This window comes from Parasteatoda tepidariorum, chromosome 2 (assembly GCF_043381705.1).
Source record: "Parasteatoda tepidariorum isolate YZ-2023 chromosome 2, CAS_Ptep_4.0, whole genome shotgun sequence".
Taxonomy (NCBI): domain Eukaryota; kingdom Metazoa; phylum Arthropoda; class Arachnida; order Araneae; family Theridiidae; genus Parasteatoda; species Parasteatoda tepidariorum.
In genome coordinates, this window is record NC_092205.1 from 35,290,373 (window position 1) to 35,316,138 (window position 25,766).

Genomic DNA, 25,766 nt, shown 5'->3' on the forward strand with positions numbered 1-25,766 from the left:
CTTTCCACAACAATGGATAAATATTCATTCCTTAAAATAACAGGTGAAAGAAAATTCTCGAAAAATAGTACAGCGATGCGTTTACAACAAATATTAATTTCGAAAAAAAAATAGTGTTCAGTTAATGAATAAAAATGCGCTTTTCAACACACATTTCAACCCTGTAGTTGCATTTTTTGTAATACAATTGACCGACCGCATAGTTTTTCTTACTAAAGTTTAATAGTTAATATAATTCTCGAATCAATAAGCGAACGTAGAATTTTTTTTTATTCCATCGAACTTTACATTTTTCTATTCACATTCGTTATTTCAAGTTTAAAATAATTTTTATAGTTTTTGCGTAGCAAAACAAAATGTAACGTTAAGTATAAAACTCAAAAACTACAGCGGCGCTTATGGTTTTTTAAAATGGAGAAAAAAAACACACTTTTATTGGCAAATCAATAATACATTAATGTGACTATCTTCTACCCTATCTAATTTATTAAATAACTGATAATATATCATTTATCTAAAGTATTTATAGTATAATTATAAATTGTAAAGTCAGAACTACTACATAACTTTATTAAACTAAATGAAATGTTTGTAACTTATTCCATATACTGTAAAAAATTTCTGTTCAAATTACGGTAAAAGTGACCGATACTCAAGGTGCCGGTTCTTTTTACCGTAAAATACATTTCTACCGGAACATGTTACTGAACAAAAAACTTGCTGTACCGTAATTTTTAATATAATAATTACAGTAAAATAACTTAATCACTCTAATTAAATAAATATTACTGTAAAAATTACGGTATATTATTTTCGGTAAAAAAGATTTTACGACTGGTGCACCCAAAGTGCCGGTTTACTTTATACCGTACTTTGATAATGTACAGTGTATTTCGAATACAGAATTTAATCAAAAACCGTTTTAACTGTTTATTGAATAAGATGTATTTATAAAAAAATTAAATGTGGAAATTTAGATTCATTTAACGTTATACTTACTATGGTATTTTAGACTACGGTATGGGAAATGGCAGGAAATATAATAAAGAATTACAAATTCCACACTTGCATTAAAATTTCAATCATAAAATTTTCTTTAACTATTGAAATTTTTATTTCAAAATTACTTTATAATGATAGCTTTGAATTGAAATTCCAAAAGCACTCAAAACAATTGATAACTAGAGCGGAAATCTTTCGGGTAATTGTTATGTTGTTTAGATTCGAATTCCTGATATTAGGCCTAAATTGCTTTGTTTCCATGCTTACAACCTTATTCGTTTCTGATCGATTATCTATTAATTTATTTTGTAATCAACAATAAACAACAACTGTTTTTTTCGTTTGTATTTATTTATTATTCCGTAGTTTTTGTTATGTTAGACTTGAAATTAAATCACGATTCAAATTAGAACAGAATTAGTTACACGAAAATATGCTGGTTTTCCTTGTAGTATGTTCTAATTCAACAATTATTAGTTTATACGATGGAAAAAGATTTTCTAATTTATGTGTAAAATAATGTTGTCATTAAATTTGACTTTGTTTTTTGAATAGCTTTCTGCGGTTGTTTACTTTTAAATAGAAAAGCATTAAAAAGTTATACTCGCATTTACTATATCAAATACATTAAAAATGGTTTTTAAATTTTGTACATTTCGCAAACTATTTTGGAAAATTTCATTCATGTTCGGAAATCAATGATGAAATTTATAAAGCAATGCAATATTTTTATAAAAATGATTCGCTAAGGAGCGTAATTTCATATTAATTTTTAAATTTTCAAAGAAATAAAAAATTTAAGACAATTGATAGTACAATTTGTTTTAAAAAAATATGAAGATAATATTGATAATACAATTTAAAAATATTAAGACAAAAATTAAAATTAATTGTGCATTGCTAATCGAATCAAAATTAAGTTTAATCCTGATTGTATAATTTTGAAAAACTACAACGTGGTACGATTGATATCATAATTAAAAAAACTAAAAATAATTAAATAAATTAAAACTGATGGAAAATAAAACTCTACAATTGATAGTAGAAGTTTGAATAGATTTAAATATTGGTAAGGTTTAAAGATTGGTACAATTTTCTCAAAGGTTTAATACAGTACAGTTGATAGAAACATTTTTTTAAAATTTCCTATTGATAGTAATATTTTCGAATATAATATTACCGTTCCATTGATAGTACAATTATGAAAAAAACAAAAACATTGTGAGCTATGAATTATTACTTACATCTAAATTTTCTCAGAGCAAAATTTAAAAATAAAATAATAAAAAAGTCAGAAACTTAATTTGTACAGAAATTAAGCGTAGAATTTATCGAAATCCATCTGTGCAATTCAGCTTGATTTTCATAGTTTTCGATGAAATTCAATAATTAACAGGAAAAAACCTCTTATCTGAAGTATCATTGGTCCCCATTATTTCGAATAATTAAGGCTCTACTGTACGTAGCAATTGCTTAAGACTTAAGTAATAATTGCAACTTTTACTCTCAATTTACTTACAATATCTTTATTTAAATTAAATAAATCAACTTAATAGCTTTTATTTTTTTATGAGACAAAAGTTAAATCACCCTTGCAGTAAGCGTTTAGACAATATAGAAAAGATCTTAATAAACTTCATCAGTGGAAGTATAATTATGTTCTAAATAGCTAAAGGTTACAACAATAAATTATTTGTATTATGAGAAAATGAAAACAATAATCAATTTCGATAACGGAAGGAAAAAAATTTACTTTAAGCAATATCCAACATCTAATATAAATCTAAGAGATTATAATGTACTTATTTTCATACTTTTAAGCATTGTGTTTTCTTAAATGAGTATCTGAACTCTATTACCAAACCTTGTTTGAAACGATCTTTTTAATTGCTTCTCTCTGGAGAATTCAAAGAAAAGCTCTTTTATTAATGAACTAATAGAGTAGAAATTAATTACGACGACATAGTGCTTGACGAACATAAGTTTTTTTTTTCCCTCTTTCGTTTCATCTTCCCTCTTATCTCTTAAAATAAGTTAGTTATTTGTATTTTATTCTTTGGCAGCACTAACACGTAATGATGTAAACAATGTAAGCCAATTGACGTGTATTTAACTTAATTGGATTTTCATTCCTGCTTAGTTTTTTCCCCTCAACAATATTTCTCTTGTCTTTAATAATCATCGAAGAGGACGTATAAAACTCACATAAAATTTTACCCTCGTTTTTTCAGTTCTTGTTCTTTAACTACATAAAAATAAAAATCTTTTAGAAACAAATGTCTAATTGCGATTCATAAATTTAATGACAAAATTGAGGAGGGGGTGACGCAGAAAATTTAAAATTTTTTTCTTCTTCATAAATTCTCTTTTGCTGTAATTGGCTGATTAAAATGTTTCGTTTGGAATTTCGTCCAATGAGTCGAACGATGGAGATCCCGCGTTAATTAATTATGGTGATTAGTTTTAATTGAGGTACTAAATGTATTTCAGTTTTAAATATTGACGGGATCTCTGGGTAATTAACTGAAATGAAATAATTAGGGAGTGCTCATGATGGAATTTTTATAATTAGTATTCCATCTTTTAATTAAATATTTTTAAGAAATATCGGTTTAATTTGCTGTTATTGGTTGTTTTTAAAGTAATTAAGTATAAATTCGAAGCTTTTTTTACTGTTCGTAAAATGAAATTAAGAAAATTGGTAATTTAAAAAATTCTTTATGTGAACTATTTTGATGATAGATTGTTTTTTGAAAAATTGTTACCTTTGGTATTAATTAGACTAATAAGCACTTTCATTTTTCAAAATACATATTAAATAGAGGCAGTCGATTCATTAATTATTTATTGAGTAATGTAAAAAGTTTCGTGTTGTTTAGTAAAAAACAATGCGCCTATAAAAATATTTTAAATTTTACAAAAGGGCGAAAAACAGAATCGTTAAGTTACAGAAATGGGGATCGAGTAACTGGGCATGTTTTATAGTTTCTCACACCGGAATGAAATTTTTGAAATTAATAAATATTTTCCTTCGATTTAGCGATAATATAAATTTCTAAAAGAATTGTTTCTGATGTTTAGCTAAAATTGTTTTAGAATTTTTTTGCTTTTGTTACGTTTAGCACGTTTCCGAAAAAAATATTTTTTATATTTTTTTTCTTCATTTTGGTGTTTTATACCATTTTTACCATTCAAAAATACCATTTTGAAAATTCTTTTATACCACTCTATCATACAATTTCAAAAATAATGTATACTACGTCTTTCTTTAAACCACCTCAAAAATGTCATCAATTTAGTGTTGCCATTCTGTTTGTACCATTACTATTGTGGTGTAGAGTAAGAGTTGAATTTCTTCATAGAGTATAAAATTCTGGTAAAATTAGCGTACATTATGGTAATGACATAAAAATGCAATTCTTTTAACAAAAAAAGAAAAAAGGAAATATACGGGATTTAAACCATTCAACAAATAATATTTCCGTTTGTATGGTAATGTTTTACCGGAAATATTGGTTTTAAAAATTATAGTTCGTATTACCACACATTTGATAAAAATACAAAACGGAAAATTAAATTTAACCAACTACCTAGTTTTTTATGCTATGACTTAAGGTATCATTATAAATTTGTCCAAATTTTACCACTTTTGTCAAATTCCATTATTTACTATAAAAATATATTTTATTGTTAATTTTACCAAAATCATTAACTAAGCACTTTGGTAAAAATTACCGAGCTTTTTTGGCGTTCTCATAGAGTAACAACACGTATATTTTATCATTTTCTGGTATTTTTGACCTTATTTTTTTCCTTTGTGTACAACTTCAGAAAAAGAATTTTTTTCTGAAAACTAGTTTTTTTTATGTTCTATTTCTTTCTTTCCATTTTTTAAGTAAAAAAAGTGATTCCTAAATGATATCTATTGAAATAAAAAAAATTATGTTGAGAATTTTTTTTATCATTATTTTGCTCTGTATTAAAAACAGGTATTAGTTGGGCAAAACAGTTTATGCTATGAAAGCAAAATAATTTTTTTTAACATTTTCCTCTAAAGAAGTCTTATTAAAATTTTTTTATTATGTTCTGACACATTTGTAAAAGTTATTAAAACTTATTTCAATTTTTAACTAACTAAATTCTTTGTATGTTACTTTAAATGCATTTCGAAATTTTTACCGATCTAGCTGATTTGTAGTAATTATTAAAACTTATTTCAATTTGTAGAACTATTTAGGTAATTTTTAGAGTATATAAAATTGCATTTCAAAATTTTAAACTGAGCAACGTCTTTATGCAAGTTATCAAAATTCATTTCAAGATGTTTAACTGTCTTACTCATTTCTCGAAGTTTTTAAAGAACTTATTAAGAAGTTATTAGAAGTTATATTTTAAGTAATTAATTTGTAGAAGACTGACTCGCTTATTTTTTATATACTTGAAAACTTTTTATTTAAACAAACCTGACTCAATATCTACAGTCGGAGCTAAGAATTTTAAGACAATAGATGAAAGTATTTTCTGTACTCCATTCTAATCTAACCCAATAAATACACTTGAAACAGTAATAACAGTAATAAAAATAATAGTAATCAATTTGAATTATCATAAATGGAACATCTGTCTCCTTAAAATATTTCAAAATCTGCTTATTTTCTTTTTAAATTTTTTTTTTTTTTTTTTTGGTTTTTTTTTTTTTNTTTTTGTGCGTTTTTTTATTTTTATCACTTTTAGTGTAATTTTCTTATCAGGCAAGTCTTAAAAATCTCACCCTCACATCAAAAAACTTTTATTTGCTATGAGAAATAAAAGATTACGATCACAATAAATAAAAAATGGAACGTTTTAAAATCAACTGTGGGTGTCGCCCGGGGAAAGCGTGGTCCGCTAAATTATCGGTTTTGCATTTGAAATAAATACCTGGATTTGTGTAATAACATATGAGTGAAGAGAATCCTGTTCATATGATTAATACACCTGCTGCGGCAGGTTGTAATTTGTGCAAGTCTACATTAAATGCTCGCTTCATTTTCTTTAATCGACGTCTGACCACAAATAGTTTGGCATCGTTTTATTTGGCGCATTTTGTTGAGATGGGTTCTGTGTCGTTATTATCTAAAAAATCTGATAATATTTTAACTTTTAATGTTTTAAATTAACTACGTGTTTTATTTTAAAGAAATCAAACTGATTAGTAGATGAGACTATAATATCTAATATCTAAATTTCATAGATAATATCCATGAAATTTAAACAACAATCAATACTTTTTTATGCTGTTATAAGCAAGTCATTTAGCGAAATAACAACTGAGCTTTATAAGATTAAGTAGACCTCTAAGGCGTTGCGCTATAAATCGTCGGTTAGATTCTTGTTTTGAACATAGTGCAAAATGTGTATTAAGAAAATGGACATGGCTCATAAAGCGTTGTTAATAAAACGGACCTAGCTTTAAATGCGTAAATAAAAATGAATATAGCATACAATGCGAATCGCTGTAAAAGAATGGGGTTTAAAGAACAAGCAAAATGTGTCATATTAGCTCTTAAAGAAATAAAGCTCATTATTGAGTATAGTGAAAAGCTCAAAATTGCATGTAAAACATCAAAAACTATTACATATACAGCATATTTTTTAAAAAAAATTCATGAATTTTGTTTTAACGCTAATTTATTTTGTAATTTATTTTTTCACATTTGGACGTACAATAAATTGATTTTTTTAAAACCGATATATGATTATTTAAATATAATGATGCTTTTAATGACAAAAAAAGACTTTACCTGATAAATTTTCCAGAAAATATTAATTATGTTTTTAATGGTAAAAATATTTTACCTGATTAACTTACCAGAAAATGATAATGTTTTGAATAACAAAATGATTTTAAATTTTACCTGATAAGCCAAGATGAAAATATAGATAATATTTTACCTTTTTCTGATAAATTTACCAAAACTTATTTATGACTTAAATGTCAAAAAGTTAATAATTGATAAACTTATTAGAAAGTATTAATATTTTAAGTGACAATTTATTTTAAACTCATGTATTTTGTACTAAGAAAATAATTTAGGTTATTTTTTTCTTCATTATTGAACAAGAAATTGAACATTTCACTACTGAACAGATATATATTTTTATATTATAATTACGAACTAAGTTTTATAATGTATCTTACATGTAACGGTTTATATAATATATTTTTACCCATAATTTTGAAAGTTTTCGAAAACTTCATTGCAAAGATTTAAACTGAAAGTTAACATTTTTATTTAGAGTTATTTTTGTATACCTTTTGAAAGCTCAACATTTAAGGCTTTGGAAGAAGAATTTATTCTAAACTTTAGTAAGGAAGTGTAATAAATCTCTAAGTCACTTTATACAATGATGTTAGCCGTATAAAACACCTTTGAAGCTAGAGGAATTTCATTTTAGAATTAGAGCACGAAACCGGTGTATATTTTAAAAAAGAAAATATCGAAGAATGTTGGGAATTTATCCCACAAAATTCTTTTCGAAAAGTTCATCCTGTTACCTTTACAATAATCGGAAACAAATTTTAACGCAAGAAATTAACAAATACTATTGTTAATTTAATATTTTTTCCAGATAGTTTAATAATAATTTCGCTTTACTGATTCATGTAATTTTGTTTTAAATGTCTATCACAATTCTGCTATAATTTAATTTTGTTTAATTAATCTAATAATTTTGCCTAATAATTAAATTTATTAAATCTTATTTGCTTGAAGTTTCATTTGTTCAACTATATAGTCAGAAAGTATAATTTTTAAAAAGAATAAATGAATTCTATAAATACTTTTGCTCACAAAATTGTTACCAACATTTTTTCGTAATTTCACCTCAAAAATTAAAAAACCCCTTCGAATGTTTAAGTATAAATTAAGTAAAAAAAGGCTAATTCTCGAAACAAAACAAAAATAAAAATAAAAAATTATGCAGAATGCCATAAAAATATTGCTCTGTTTTTTTTCTGTTACTGTTCTCCCTATTTTTAAGTTTTGTAGATTATCTCATACATAGAAGAAACAACCAGATTAAATTATTAAATTAAACTCCTCGATTCGTTCTACAAAACACAGCTCAACTACACTCTAACTCCAATGCTCATTACCTAATCAAAAGCATAGCTCCAATGCCCAGTTAAATTTCTTTTTTTTACGGTTTTAGAAACCGTGCTAGTTGTAAATTGTTCAAAAAACCCGTATAGTTTTGTATCCATAGTTTTTTAACCATACTAGTTGTAAACTGTTCCAAAACTGTAAAGGTAAAAAATGTTCTCTTTATCCTGAATTTTACTGTTAATTAGATAGATATACTGATGCCGGTTATTTTATAGTAGTTTTGGAATGAAAATTCTAACAGTGTAACAGATCCTAACAGTTCCTAATTACAAATGATCCTAATTACAAAAATGCGTTATTTCGTTTGAATACAGAACCTCCAAACATTAAAAGAGGACTAAAGAATTCTCAAAATTTATCCCACAATACTCTGTCGATTGTTTTCACAAAAATCTGTAACAACTTATATACCTGGCATTTGCCAAAATTATCGCCAATCTAATAATCTATTTGCCAGATAATGATCTTACTTTAATATTCCTTCTTTTGATATACGATGCCCGAAACTAAGAAAACTACTTTTTTTTTACCAGTAGAAAAGTGAAGATAAATACATTGTCTTGATCACGCTTACAGTATTATGCCAGTCACGATCTACGTTTTTACCCTGCTTGCTTCTCAATTCAATAAATTGTTGGATGTATTTCTCCTATCGTTTTTAATCTACTATATAAAGTATTTTAAATCGCTTCCATATTTGCTTAAATTAGCAGAGCATTGTTCTTCAATTTTACCCATTGATGAACGATTGTTTATTACTGCAATAAATAATAAAACTATTACGGCAGAGGAAAACAGCGTACTTCGTGTATTTGTTTGGCGATACCATCTATTTCCCATACATACTGGGAATCTTCTTCGTTTGAAGTTTTAGTAATATTTACTTGATTTTTATCACGTATAAAAATTAGACCCATTATATTACATTAGGGTAATTGTGTTTATTTATTTATTTTCAAAATTAAAATTTCTTTTGTACCAATATCAACACGTTGTTAGTTGTTGGAAGATCTTTATTTGGACAATGTGTCGCTGGCTCAAATGCAACTGCAACAAATTAAACTACATCGCAATCTACATTTTTTATGTTAAAAAATGAAATCTGTAACAATTGATACAGATTGTATCTGTTGGGTACAGATTTTTTTTCCAGTTTTGAACATGAAAAACATTGGAGATCAAAGCGGCTACAAATAATTTGATCCGTTGAAACAGATGCCAAACAGCTTAAATGTTGGTGAAGGAGTTAGCCTGGAAGGTCTTGTGTTCGAATCCCGATTTAGCGATAAAAAGTAATAAAAATTCTACGACGATTCGCTCAAACAAGATGGTTTTCGATACCTTGAAAACCGAGCAGAAAATGAAATAATTAAGAAACTAATCAATATTTTCGAAATCTGTTTCGCTATGCAAACCAGAGGATATGCAGCTTCCATCTAGGCGAGTTTCTCTACTGAAGCCTGATCTACGGAAAATATCCGATTGTGTACAAATATTTTCCGTAGTGTTTTGCTACAGACAATTTCCGTCAACATATTTTTTTTTCTTCCTTAGCATAAGGATTATCTCTGGCAACTTTGCTGACATAAATTTTCCGTTTTTTTAATTTTTTTTTTACAATTTACAATAATTAATTATATCATTTAAAGTTTTTTACAATTTTCCTGTTCCCTAGTTATGTGACGGTGCATTATCATAAATTTAATTGTAGTTCACATTCATTTCCCTTACAGATTCGTGATGCCTATCTAACATATATAATCGATAATTTGTCTAAATATCAATTATGTTACAAATTTAGTTACAGAAACGCACTTTCTCTAAAATCATAATGACTTTATGAATTTAAATCCTTCGAATAAATCTAGTTTCATCTTTAATGATGTAGTTGCATCTTTAATAGCATGCTGATTAATCTCTTAATTCCACGGTACTAAGAGATTAGTCAGAAATATATCGAAAATTCTAAACATTAATTATTATTCTTATTATCTTTACTAACTTTTTAAAATGTATTATGTGAATCTAAAATACTTTTCTCTCAATTATAAAAGTTATCTCCCAATGAAAAAGTTATTGAAAGTTTTTTTCTTCAGAAATCAAATATTTATCAATGTATCCGCAAACTGCTTGTATTATGATAGTCATTGTAATTCTTCGAACGGAATTCACATCTCGGAATCGATTTAAAATTCCGAAAGAATATCTATTTAAAATTACTGTGTTTTACTTAGAATAACTATTTTTATTTGTCGTGTAATTTTTAACCGATTGCTTCACATTTTTCATAAAAAGTTTATATAATTAAAAAAGCCAAGAAGAGTAAAAAATAAATTTTTTTTTAATGTGGTGATATATATCAAAAGATTACAGGTTTCCTTTTTTTATAAGTTATAATTTAAATTATGTAATAACAAACATAAATGGCCTCGGTCTATATTGATAGGTTTCACAACTCCACCCTTAGTCTAACTAAACTTAAAATTGAGCCGAATCACGCGAATTACTCATAAAATAATACAATAGATAGTTTCATAAGCACTATCCTAGGGGAGCTAGAGAAAAAAGATAATTAAACTCAGTTATTGTACCAAATAGACTTAAACAATGTTTCAACGTTATTGCAACAAGATCAAACATGGAGGAACTGCTATTTTCTTGGAGGAACTATCATAAAAAAGGTTTTTTTGATTTAACAACGCGATCTGTTTATTTTCTGGAAAAGAATACTTTGTTCTTTCGTTTCAGGCTACAAATCTGATACAAAGATATCGGTTTATTCTTGGAAATTGTTTTTTCTCTCGTGTGTAGATAGATGGCGTGATCATAAATACACACTTCTTGTAAACGATATTAATTGCTCCTGACCTTCGTTTGGCCTCGTTGCTTGTCTTGAACCTTCAAGAAGTTTTACGATACTCCAACAAGGACATATCATTGTTTCTTACGTTTTTTCCTGGTTAAAAACGATCTATTATTTAAAATTTAACTTATTGATTCTATTATTATTCATTAAAGGGCTATTTTATACGTAAGATTTATTGTTCTTTTTTAAAAAAAGTAACACTTAAACGCTTAATGAATGTGAAACATACCGGTTATTTGGAATAATTAACAACTGCTAGTCACGAATTTTGAGTATTTTATTTTGAATTTTATGAGTTAATGATGCAATATTACTCAATTATGTATTAAAAGTTTTGGTTGTTGTATATTGTATTATTCTTACTCAATTTAAATTTGCAAACGGGTTTTAATATATCACTAAATTATTATCAATTTTGGGCGTTTTAGTATTATACTATAAATTGGGTTTAAATTACTTTCTTACTATTAATTGTTGTCTGCAATATCAATGTCAATTTCATTATTTCTGGATATAATGCCCCAAAAAAAACTATGTGATGAAGTTATGATGTAAAAAATATATATTAGGTTGAATTCAGTTTGTATTTAGCTTAGGATATGTATTGTTTAGCATTTTGGCTGCCATCGTGCAATGCAAAACACTTTGTTCAGCTTAAACTATCAGTTTGTAGTCGCGAACATTTCATTTTTTACAGTGTTGAATCACGGCATTTATATTTATAAACAATTTTTTTAACTTTTTCCCATTATCCTCAGAAGTGCCAGAATTGCTACTCTCTTATCATTACACAGTGGGCACCTGTGACTAAGCCACGGCGGTGATGTATCGTCGCCCACGTCATACAACCACAAACACGTTAGAAATCAGAATAAAATAATACCGACTTCACTGGGTGATGGTCATTTATGGCCACCTGATCTTCACTTTATACCTGGGACTAAACCACCTCTGGTTTTACCATTTAACAGAAGTAAATTAATCAAAAATTTTAAGGTTGTAAATATATACTTTTCTAGATTTTTATGCTAAAAATTTGCTACATAACCATTTACACTTAGATATCACATCAATACTTAACTCTTTTATTTTATAAATTTTTTAAAAATTGTTTATTTTGTTATTTTTATTTATTAAAAATTTTTTGATCAAACTTATTGTCATCGTTCTTTTATTAATAATTATGCCTTTTAAATAGTTGTATTTATAAGAGTTTGTTTTTGTAAAGATTGAGAACAATTTGATTAAGTAGCATTAAGACAAGAAAAGGTTCCAAAAATTTTCTTTCTTGTAACTAAAAGTTAATTTCGCTCACTAGAAACATACACGATGATATCATTGCTCGGCTTGACTGGAAAGTTTATTTGCCTTCGTAGTAGACGACAATTAGGTGAAATACTGTTTAGCATTATCGCTATAATTTATCGTCATAAATTGCACTTGGTGTAAACGAAGTAAATTAGACCCCGAAAAGTTTTGACACAATGGGAGAAAGTACATGCATTCTGGTTGGACACCATGGTTACCGGTTTGTACTAGTTGAACGGCTCGAAAAAATTACATTAAAATTTTATTTACATAATAAAGTGTTATTTTTATTTAAAATAAGCTTTTTTATTAATTTTATTACTATCAGAAACAATTCAATATCTTTTTTCAAAATTAATTTGTTTGAATATAAAGTTGATTAGTAAAGCAAAAAAGAAGGAAAGAAAAATGATTCGAGAAAATTGCAAATAAAAGTTTAAAAAGTAAGAATTAATACTTATTGCATTCTGCAGAATTTTTTTTTTTTTAAATTGGCGCAACTTATTCCAAATATATGGCAAAAATGTTTTAGATTGTGTTTCCTATTTGCTTTGAGGGTTAAGAATATGAACACGTAAAAAATAGTATACTCATGGAAAGTATGTTTTTTTATTAATTTACATTTCTTTAGAGTACCTTCCTGACCAAGATGCCGCAATTTTGTTCCAGAAATAGAAATATTAGATCAAAAGCTAATCGCAGTGCTTCTCTTTTGGAGTTGACTGTAGTAGTTTAACTAATAATATAATTAATTTTAAGTAATTTTGAAAATTAATACCTCCAATATTGAGATGCCCAATGGTGAACTATTAGCGGTAATTTATCCGGATTCCATATAAATCGACATCACTTGTTTTTATTCTGAAATGAAATTTTATTCAAAAATATTGTTAATCTAAGTTTACTGTTATAAACTTCTCGCTAACCTAAACTCTAAATTTGTTTTTTGTAGACATTCCATACGCCAAGTTTTGGTGACGAAGAATTTGACATTCCACCAATTAATCTACCCCCTACAACACCAAGCAGTGATACTAATTCTAGTGATGTATATGGCTCTACACAGGTACATTTTATTCCTTTAATTCGAACGCTTTTTCAAGCATACATTAATCTGAAACACTTGCACGACACTTCATAGGATATTTTATTTAAAGATTTAACACTATTGCTAATTTGTGTGTTTGCATCGTTTAATTTTCTTATAATGCTATCTTTAGAAAAGAAACAAAATTTAATATTATCTATCGCATTATATATCGACGATTTTATAGTAAGTTTTTAGCTTACACATTAAAAATTCAATATTAATAGTACAATAATTTGATTTTAATTAGCAGTAGTGTTGCTACATATAGTATATTAGTATATAGATAATAGTTCAAAGCGATGTAAAATCTTATTAAATTATTTATTAAGTAACTGAGAATTGCATTAATGCAATGTTAGGTTTATTTTAAAGTTAAAACTCAATTCAAGTTGAGTCAAGGTATTTTAAGTTGTTTTGAGTAAACATTTTACTTGAATCTAAACTCTTATTTAAATCTAATCTAAGTTCGATTAATTCGATCAGTATCAGGGTTATACTTGAAAAAAAAGGTTTAATACTTGAAATGTTAGTGAATTTTGGATTAATTGAAAATCAATTTAATGTGGTAAAAATAATCATGAAATCTAAAAATAAATAAATAAAAAATACTGCCTTATTTCTTTCGATTCATCTGAAAATCTTGTTTCAGTCTGAATTATCTTCCAATATAAATGTTTGGGGTTAAATAAAGAAACAACGCCTGAGACTAAAAAACATTTTCGTATTTTACGTCATAATTATCCGAAAAAAATTATTAATAAAAGGTGCTGAAAAGATGTCATGATGCTTTTAAACTTTCAAGTAGTCATTTTGTCTTATCATATCTTTTTACAGGGTTTTTACTAAGTTTTCCATGCATCTCTCAATAACTTTAATCGTCATTAATTATAATTAAATACCGCTAAGTCTTAAAATGCTGGCATCCTTTTAGAGATCTGAAAATAATTGCATTAAAACATAACAATTAGCGTTGTAACATTATATTTCTTCACAAATTAGTCATAATTTATTTTTATTCCTTAACAGCCGCTGAGCCATCAAGAACAATCGACACAACCCCAACAGTCTCCTAACAACAACCAGCAACAGCACATTATGTCTCCTCCTCCCCAAATGTCTCCTAGCCCTTGTAGTCAATCTGGAAGTGGAATGGAAAGGATAGGTGCAATTATGACAACTGTCACGACGGCACCTTCACCACCGACAATGATGACTTCTTTTTCTGGTTCTCCACATCATCAGCACCAACACCATCATTCGCCCCACATGCTTCAGCAACAGCAGCAGCAACAGCAACAACAACAGCATTATGGCAATCCTCATCCCGGTGATATGTATATGTTGCAGATAGCTCCTGGCAACATGATTCCACAACAATCTGTGCAATTTCAGTAAGTAGTCTATAAGTGCCCAGAATCATTTTCAAAAGGTTAAGTCTGTTTTTCAAAGGCTTCCTTGACATGTGAAATGCTTTTTCACGAATAATATACTATTTTCATAACTGATGTGAGTTTGCAACAGTTACTCATAACTATTAGGTCAAGTTTAGACCGTCTAAAGCCTACACTGTCTATGCTTATTTTGAAAATGGCTCGAAACGTCAGTATGAAGAAAAGTCACAGTTTTGTGAAAATTAAAAGCGTGTGTCGTCTAATATTTTAATATTTAAAAACTTACGCCAGTGCTGCATTATCTGGGCTCATAAAAATTTACTGAAACTGAGAATAAGGCAGCGATTTTGATAATTTTCACTTGTGGAAAAATATCGCCAAATTGGCGATTTATTAAAAAGTTTAATAACTTTTAAAATATTTAATTTATTTGTCAGTTTTAAAGCCCAGATAATTCTTCACGGCAACATAATATATATAGCTTAAAATTATCGCTTTGCTCTTCGAGTGTAAGGCATTTAAACTGTGGCTTTTTTTATTTTCCTTAGCGACAGAGCCTTGAAAAACGCAGCCAAGCATAGAATAAGTTTGATTTTCGGGTGAAACTGAAAAAAAATTTCTTTTAAAAGGCGATTATTATTAAAAATAGTTTTCAGTTTCATCTGGCAATCAAAATAAGAAAGGGATGCTTTTAATCCTGTTTTAAATGTGTAAATAATCTCGATATAACCATTATAACTACTCGATATGAGAATATATATTGCAATTATAATATCATAAAATTATAACTTTTCTTACTTTAATACTCGCATAATAAAACAAGGAAATATTTTTTCGCAGTGTCCAACAATATGCAATTCCTACAAGTTACCCTAATGGGCCAATGCCACAGTCACATCTCCACATGGAGCACGCGCAACACCAACAACAGCAACATCTCCACCAAGTTCCTCAACACCACAACATGGGCATTCACCCACACCATCCATCTGTGCACCCACAGCATCATCACCAGCAACTTCTACCGCCTTCACCTATGCTGGCTCTGCAGCTTGGAGGACCTAGACATCAGAGGCCCGGGTCAGTGGGATCATCACCACCCGGCTCTAATCACACATCTCCCGGTCTTGAAACTAGTGAGGATAGCGATGATAGCGGACATTTGTCTCAAGTAAGTAGTTATTATGCTTGAATCAATCAAAATTAGGAATGAAAGTTTAAAAAAAAATCATAAACAGAGCCTAAATTGCTTCTTTAAAATAGACATAATATTTACAATGGGTGTTGTTGGGAGCCACCTTGTAGAGGAGAGAAGGCCTCTGCACGGAAGAATTTTGTAGTCAGGCTTAACAAGCATAAACTGCGCAGTGAGTGAAAAATAATAAAGATGTCACAACTTTCGAACTACTAAGGGATTGGATTTCTCGTTAATGTAACCCGTGCGAGGATTTTCTTACTTCTCGAAGGTATTGGATTGCTCAAGGAATAGAGCATTCGCCTCCCAATGAGGTGACCCAAGTTCGAATTCCAATAATTGGCTAGTTGATAGGAATTCTGCTCCCGGTTCGCACCGACTACAGTGCTGATGTAAAACATCCTCAGTGGTAGACGAATTATGGGTTAGAATCACTTTGCCGTCTTTCTAGCCGTTTAACGCAAATTCGGGTTAGTTCCATCAAAAAGTTCTCCACGAAGACTAGTTTGTTTCAATGCTTGATCCAGGAGTTCTCTTATCTTCTGGGTTAGGCTCAAAAGGCTACGGAGTTGAAAATTGATAGTCGTAAACTCAGAATCGGGTCTGTTGCTCAACACCGATTTTACAACAAGTAGCTTTTGGAGAAGGGGTGACTCACGGGATACGGGCGCTCGAAACTAAATCCAGGTTTGAATTCCTGTGATGTTTTGCTGATAAAATTCTGTTCCCGAATCGAACCCATTACAATACTGACGTAAAATATCCTGGGGGGGTAAACGGATCATGGGTTAGCTAAATTTCTTACCACGAGGCTTACCAAGGGAGATTTTCGTGATCTTCTTCGCTATGTAGAGTTAGTTCCACCAAAAGCATCATAGGTTTGAACAATGCACGATGAGTTTGATTAAAAATCAGATGGCTACGGAATTGAACATCGATAGTTGTAAGTTCAAAACTATGTAAGCTGTTCAAAAAAATAAAATAAAATTAAACGATAATTGCTTGATTATTGTTCCAAGCTGTTCGATTTCACCACTATTTTCTATCCTGCACAAAAGTAGGAATGTCATACAATTTGGTTTTGGTCTCATTTAATCTAGAATCTGAGTTTTATTCCAACGGATTTAGAGTGAAAATTACATCAAAGCAATACCTAACAATGTTTAAGCTTGTGATTCTTTCCCTGTAAATAAATTCAAGATGGAGAATCCATCTTAGGTGAAAAGGCAAACATACTACAAATATTGATACTGAGCTGAACTCAAAACTTATAAAATAATTTTTCTATTTCCTAAATATATTCGTACAGAATTCTTTTTCTTAATACCGGTAATATGCATTTTTTTCCCTCACAAAAAAATTAAAGAGCAAACGCTGCAATTAATTTTTAAAATCTATTTTTATTTTAAAATAAGAAAAATATAATTTTACATCCATAAATATAAAAACATAAAGTATTTATCTTCAATCTGTGTCAAGTGAAATTTACTTCATATTTTAATTACAATATCCAAATGCATAAAAATCTTTTTATCTCCAGCTAAGGATACATCGTAACAGAATTACGATAATTTCCGAAACGCAATTTTAAAATCGATTTGATACATCATATCAAACAAAACGCTTAAAATCGTTATCGGCTCTGCAACAGATGCCGGCTTCAACTCACTGATATGATCGATAGCTGCGAAATACAAACGGATTTCACCAAAATCTATTTTCTTCCCCGAAATAGTTCTGAAATTGAGCCAGCTTAAGACCTTACCTAAGAATTGAAAAGAAGTTAAAAACTTTTCGCAATAAATTGTGGCCTTGGTCTATAAGTGTTGTATTTTATGACATAATTATTTTTCTCAATAACAATGAAATAATTATTTAGTTCTCTTTTGTTTTCGTATAAAAAAAATTCCTTTTTATGAGCAGATAATTTTCAACTAAGGGAATTGTTTGTGGTGTTTATTTAGCAATTAGTTCTCAATAAAAACGTTTTAGTGTACGAAATTAAAACTGAAGGATTTTATTTCGAAAACTGAGTGTGAGAAATAGTTATGAAATATCAGCTGTCGTTTTTTTGATCTAGATTTTTCAGAAGAAATTAGTATAACAAATCAATAAAAACATAATGATGGTGATCAAGAAATGTATTTACCATGACGTTAATGTGATTGCATGGTCGTAAAAAAGAGTTTAGTCATAAAACATTTTATATGGCGATTACTTTTTATTTACCTGAGAAAGAAAAGTTCTCATTTACATTTAATTAACTTTGATTTTTCATTCAAATTGCTTTATTGTAGTTTTTTTTTTTACTAATAGTTTTTGTATCTCGATATGTTTTTCCAAATGTGATAATTACTTAATGTTAGTTAATTCGATAAATGACTTAAAATACTCTGTTAGCTCTAAAATTTGTTTTGCAAAGTGTTATTGTCTTAGAAATATTAAATTTTTTTTCTTATAATCTTGCAGTGGATTTCAAATAGTTATTTTTTCAACAAATCTGCAATATATATAACGTTTATTTTTTTAAGAAACTAAAACTTTCAAATATCAGTAGAGTCATTTAAAAATTTAAATAAATGGAAATTTTTCTAACTAAAGAATACCTTAACTTAAGAATTAGAAAATCATTCAAAATTACTTTAATCCGTTTGTCAGAAATATAATAAGAATACCTAGTTTTTCAGAGGTTGAGAAGTTAGTCAACTAAATTTTAAAATAAGTTAAAAATTCAGATTTTAGACAGAGGAATTTTTTTTTTTCTTCTTTGGTCTCTTTCGCTTTTTTTTCCGTGTTGAATTTGTTCCACCTGAAACACTGTATCTAATCTTTTTGTAATAGTATCTATTTGATTGAGAACATCAACTCTTAATAAGATCCTCAGCTGCATCAGTTATCCGCGAAGAAAAGGATTTATCATTCTACATTGTTGTGCTGCCATCTATGATTTAAACGAGCAACTTAAAACTTAGTCCTTTTTCTTAAAAGTATTCAATTTTCTTTTATAGAAGTTAACTTATTTAGGGAGAATTATTGTTGTTTTCAACTGAGATTGATTTTTATTTTTAGTATTTATTTCATTATTTTTCTTATTTATGAAACTTGAATACATTTTTATAATTACATTAAACTGAAACTGTTTTTATCATTTAATTCAACTTTTAAAAACTTTAAATATTTTCACTTATTCCAGTAGTGTTTGAATAATTGAAAGGAAAATATTTTACTGACCACTTACTAAATTAGTAAAAAAAATAACATTTTATGAAGTTTGTCATCAGATAATTTGACCTATAGGGTAAATAGTAATCTGCCAAGTCCTTTCCGAGATTTCTAAAATTAAAATATTGTATTTCCATTGTTATTAATAGAAACTTTTTCTGAACGAAAGGATAAAATTATATTCGAAAAGTATATTTCAAAAGTGGAGAAAATAAAATTGGTTTTGTTATGCTTTGTTATTCAAGAAATTTTAATTCATATCTTTTATTTGTTGTTCTTTTTATAACAAGGCATGCTCAAAAATTAAGATGTTTTTATTTTTTTTAAATTTATTTATACTTTTAAGTTAGATTGTGTTTCAAATAGAAATTTTCTGATTGTTAGAAATTAAATTCGATTTGTTCATGTTAGATTTTATAATTGAAACGGGAATAATATGGTTTATTCTAAACTGAAAGTGTACACCAATTTTATTTAGAATTATATTGCTTTAAATTCTTTTTGTGTAAAAGTAACAATGCATATCCTTGTATAAATTTTCAAAACATATTTTTGCCTGAAAATTAATTTTAAAAAAAAAATCTCTTTTTTATGGTGTAAAAAAAAAAAGTAATGATTAATTTGACAATTTTAGTCTGAAAAATATATATATTTAAAACATAATCAGGGTGCGTAGCGTTTTTAAAAAGTGCTTAAAGGTGCTTATTTTTGATTTATGTTTTTAAAAAGCCCTTAAAGGTGCTTTTTTTTATTCGGGGTTTGTAAAAAGTGCTTAATTTTCTATCTTTTAAAATGAAAGTTTTCTTTGCCGCGTCGATTGTCGTTCTAATTTACGAAAAAGAAAAAAACTATTTTCTATTTTCTCTGCAATATTTATCAGAAACTAGTTATTTTATCATGATTATGTGAAATTATTGAAAATGTTTTTTAATTTTTTTGATTCTATCTTTATAAATTAAAAACTTTAAACGATAGACAAAAATAATTTTTATTGCTGTACAGATCCTAATTATGATTTTTTTAGAAAGTGATTAAAAATATGTTTGAGTGCTTAAAAAGTACTTAAAAGGTGCTTATTTTTTGTTGAAAAATCTGACTACGCACCCTGATAATTATTTGCATGAATGTCTAATTCTTCTAATAAACATATTGTACTATTTTTAATCTTGTAAAAAAGAAGCAATTTAAGAAATAGTGGTTTAAAATTATTGAACTGTGTATGTTTTGATGATTAAAGAATTTCTTTCCATTTTTTATTCGAACAGTTGATGTGTGGAATGAAACGGCCTTCACCAGAACCAGTTGAAAGGCCCCCAAGTGTAGGGAAACCCATCAAGAAACCCAAAGTACAGAAGAAAAAGAAGAAGAGGGACCCCAACGAACCCCAAAAGTAGGTGTCATCATAGAATTCAGTCTTTTGCTTAGTTTTGTTTTATTTAATTAATTAATTTATTTATTTTTCGCAATGCTTAATATTTTCGATATTATGTATGAAAATGATTGGTATATAATGAAAACGACTGGTCTTTAGAACTGATATTGTGATCATAATGATGCAGTTAATTTAATTTGTCTTAACAATTACTGCTGATAATTTTTGGAGCATAAAAATATAGGCAATATCAATTATATCCTTCTATTAAAGTGTAAAATCATGCCTTTTTATCATGCATTATGGATATAATGTGAAAATGCTTAGTATTTTTAGACATGTGTGAAATCATTAGTATTAGCAATTTTTCTTTAACTAATTTTTTTTGTAAAAATAGTTGCGTCTTTTTGTTTTACTCTAGTTTATATTGCGATTTAAATGAGATACTTATTGTAATTTTAGCGTTGTTTTCCATTTAAACTTTTTGGAAGTAGGCAATCTACTTATCTATATTGTCTACGTTGATGGACAACATGTTAGAACGTTTTGCCCTTTAGTTTTTTTGTTTCCATAATCTTATTTTACATATTTTATAATTTTTATTTCTAAAAGTGTTTATACCTATAGAAATATATCTATATTGTTAAAAACTAAAGATAGAAGAGATACAAGAATTTTTCTTCTTCTTACATATACAATTTAGAATCTGAAATCCACTCCATTCAAATAAAATTTAAAAATTGCGACAAGCAGCAGGCGAAATTCCGACAGTAAATTTTGTCGATTTAAAATGCAATTATAGATATTTATTATATAAATGCATAAGGCTCATTTAATTACGTCATTAGTATGAAACACTCCTACAATTTTTCGATATCAACCAGTTTACAAAAGAATGAAGTAATCTTCTCTAAATAACACAGAGATAAATTTCTATTTCAATAAAACAATTTATGTAAATGAATTCCAATTGAAATGCTCACAGCATTAACGAAACAATCAAATATACACTTTTTTTTCTTCATCCCATTCAGCTCTGCTTCATACATCAAATTTCGACCGTAAGAAAAGGAAAGCAAAAACTTTTTTATTTCTACTTTTTCACGAACGTATCCAAAAAGGAAACTCAAATATAGATATATACATTTCATATCTAACGATAAATGAAATAAGAAAACGATAAAAAAAATAAAAAGAAACCTTATGAAAAATGAGCCATCACCATAGTCCAAGCAATAGATCATAGATTACATACAACAAACACGCTTTTACCTCTACTACCAGCATCCCCCTTTTTTTTACTATCTTTTTTTCCCATTCCAGTTTGCACTGACAGCCTTCATTCTTCAAAATAAAAATTTCCTACACCCCCCTTCCATTCTTATCTCTCTTTTTCATGCCTAATGTACTTTTTTTAATATATATATATATATATATATATAAATATNTATATATATATATATATATATGTAATTCCTTATATATCTTTATATCGTTTATTCGTGAGATATGGCTCTAAGAATAAAATGAGATACTGTATGGAATGTTAGGTATGAAGTAAAAATAAAAAAAAGTTCAAAAGTATATATAGGTATAATGGTTCAAATAGTGCCATGAACTATTGGGGTTGTCACATTTATGAGACATATGTCCTATAAGATCGTGAGGAATGCTAGAAGGGGGATATGAACACTTTTTGTCTTATAGTTTTCGAGAGAATCATGAGGAAGAAAATGTATTTTAAGGAGGGCTTGTCTTTGGTTAAAAAAAAAAAATGATAGTATGTATCTTGTTAGTGTGGTTTGATCATGAAAGGATTTTGTGGAGTAGGGGATTTGGAAATACCTCTTAGCTTCAATTTTGTGTTACGGTTTTATTTTCCCCTCTGTTTTATTTGTAATCTCATTATTTGATTACATATTATGAGTTAAAATCATTACCGAAAAAAAAATGTTTGTCCATTCCTTTTTGTTTTTCTTTTTTTAGTTTACATTTCTTGAAATAAATTCACGATGGATTAAAAAGTTATTAACTAAAAAATGATTTCAATATTGGAGATTAAAATACCAAAATTAAGATTCAAACATGTAATCTAAACTGTAAAAAATTCCGGATCAAGTTACGGCACTCAGGGTGTCGATACATTTTACCGTAAAATCCATTTTTATTGGAACACGTTTCGCAGAGAAATATCTGATTTACCGTAATCTTTACAATAATAATTGGCATGAAACCACTGAATCACTCTAAATAAATATTACTGTAAAATATTTTATTAATTTACGGTTAAATAGTTTTTACGGTTAAGTGGATTTTACGGATGATGCACCCAAAGTACCGGCATTTATACCGTAATTTGACCCGGAATATTTTACAGTATATAGCTATTTATGAAATTAACTCCATTAAACTTGATGTTGATAGTTTTTTTTTTATCAGGACTAAAATCATTACATACTCTAGTTTTTTTTCCTCTTTTATTTACATGAACTTTATTATTTTTCATGACATTATCATTTTCTTATTATTATGACTTTTGTTTTGACTATATTATTATCTCTACTTGATTATTCGCTTTCAATTTTATTATTATCTTTATCTTTACATGAACTGTATTATTCTTTTTTTGTAATAAACATTTCATAAATATTTATTGTTTTTAAAATTATGATACTTTAAAAAAGCTAGTGATAACTCTTTTTAATTGGCAGTTAATAGTAGTATGTTATAAGAAATTAAACGTTGTGTAAATTGCGAAAGGAATAAAAAAATTTCTGGGAAAATTATGGTTTTTATTTTATAACTAAAATAAAAATATTTTTGTACATTAGAAACTACTGATTGATAAGATATTAAAAACTGCGATAAAGATATTATAACTATCTACTGATATTAACTTATTATAAACGACTTGCTTTTCGTAAAATTCAAAAAATAAATAAATGAAAAATCAAGAAGTAAATAAATGAAATTATTGCTTCAGGTTCATGTTATAATGTTTATAATTTATCAAAGACATTGTTTGACTACAATGAGAAAAAAAAGTTATATATTTCACCTATATTGCTCAATTGTTATTATTTGCAGTAATAAATATCTCCTTTTATTTGGTGCATATGTTGGTAATAAAGTTTAAAAAAACTGTATTATTGTAACGTCATGAATTGCACCAAGAAAATCTTTATGCTTTAAACTTTTCTGCAATTACTAAATTAAAATTACAAATTTAAATCTATGGATGTTGTTTGAAATAAAATGAATTTTAGTTAGTTTCTGCATAATGTTAATAAATCTATGCATTTTTCCGCGCGCTATTTATTTATTTATTTATTTTTCCGTTTTGAATTAATAATAATTCATAATTTTTCGCGACTTATATATTTTTTTAAAATTAAAAATAAGAAAAATAATTCTTTCTTAAAATAAAAATATAGCAGCAATATTGATTTTTCCTAAGCAAAAATTTTGAATGATATTAGTACAAATATTTATAATATTACTAGTAATGTTTAATGTAAAAATATGATTTTTAAAATTAATGAGACATTTGGTTATACGCAAATCTATATATTTTTTAATGTTTTCATTACTGAGAGCACAGCTTTTGTAATAATAATAAAAAAAAAAATCACAAAATTTAGATAAAGTTTATTTTTGTCAGAAAAGTTTCTATAACATTATCATCACAAGTCTACGAGTTTTACCCAATGCAAGATATCTATACCAAGTATATTAAATTATCTTAAGTGAAAAATAGTAAATAAGTAAATAGAAAAATAAATGTAAGTCTAACTCTGTCTGTATCTGAAAGAAAATTTACTACAAAAATAACGAAAGCAATTTAACCAATGAAAGTTCACCAAAAGACACACACAAAAAAAGGGAAAAACGAGGGAGAAATTTAGAAAAGAAAGGATATAAAAACTGTAGACAACAGCATCAAGAGAAACTGATTATTTTCCTTAATTGCTGCTCAACTTGAAACGTAAGTGGAAAGAGAAGTAGGGTTGTCACTTTTATTTTCCACCCAATATACGATTCACCGCCAAAATTGGCTCACTTGATAAAGTACATAACCGTATGTTGTTTTTCCCGTCGTACTTAACGTGGAAACTTCGTCGTAATCGATAAATGCAAGATATTTTTATAGTTTGAAATTGGATTTTTTCTTCTTCTCAAAAATACCAATTACTTTTCTGTCTACATTAATTGTACCATTAGTTTGTAAATTATTTGTTTTAATTAGATTAACTGCTCTCCTATAATTTATTTGATAGTTAAAATTTTCGTTAACTAAAATGTTAACAACTTGGTGCTTTAGTTTCTCTATTTTCCATTGCAACTCTTTCAAATCTATTGATGATAAAAACTGCTTTCTTTTTCAAATAGATATATTGATTTTCTTTTTTAAATGAATACAATAACGTATTTAGAATAAGTTTTCTGTTTTATCTGAAAACTGCAAGAAAACCGTCAAAATAATCAGTTTTTTTTTCTTCAAAATAATGTTGTATAATGACTTTATAAATGATCTAAACTTATAATAAAAGATTTATTCTTTAAAATAAAGCAAACTAATCAATTATAAATTAAGGAACCCTAGAGAAAAATAAAACAACTGAAAGATGCATGAAATAAAATATCAATTTTGAGAGTCAAGAAATTAAGCAATTAAAATTAATGTATCAGAACATAAATAGATAAAAAGTAATTATAGCTATTAAAAATAAATAAAGTAATTAAAAATATCATAATTAAAAGACTAAAAAAATACCAATCAATAAAATATCAATATCATAAATTCATGTAAAGTATTGGTCAGCTACAAAAAAGTAGAACTGCATTTTATTTACTTCTAAACTACAGACCATTATAATTTTCTCCAAATTCCTACTCCAGATAGTGTCGGATATTTATCAGATTTTTCTTTTTCTTATTACACCACATTTTACTACCCCTACAAAAATATGTAATGTCTAAAAGAGTATTAAAACCATTATCCTAAAAATATTAAATAATAATAATTCAGCATTAATTCATAACGTAATAAGTTGCACAGTTTCTGTAAAAATAAAACAAATATTGAAAACAAAAACTATTCACTTTACGTAAATCTAATTATGAATTTAAGATTTCGAAGTAAATTTCTTTTCTATGGCAATTAGCAACTTC

At 27.3% G+C, this 25,766-nt stretch overlaps 1 protein-coding gene across 2 annotated transcripts in view; it reads left to right on the forward strand.

Moving 5' to 3' along the window:
• The window catches only part of LOC107437091 (thymocyte selection-associated high mobility group box protein TOX), a 209,125-nt gene that overhangs the window by 163,152 nt on the left and 20,207 nt on the right, over positions 1-25,766 (forward strand). For both annotated transcript variants that reach the window (XM_016048981.3, XM_016048980.4), the window contains exons 3-6: positions 13,277-13,390; positions 14,441-14,805; positions 15,646-15,976; positions 20,488-20,612. In XM_016048981.3, coding sequence (XP_015904467.2) covers positions 13,277-13,390; positions 14,441-14,805; positions 15,646-15,976; positions 20,488-20,612 — 935 coding nt within the window. The remainder of the gene's footprint in view (positions 1-13,276; positions 13,391-14,440; positions 14,806-15,645; positions 15,977-20,487; positions 20,613-25,766) is intronic.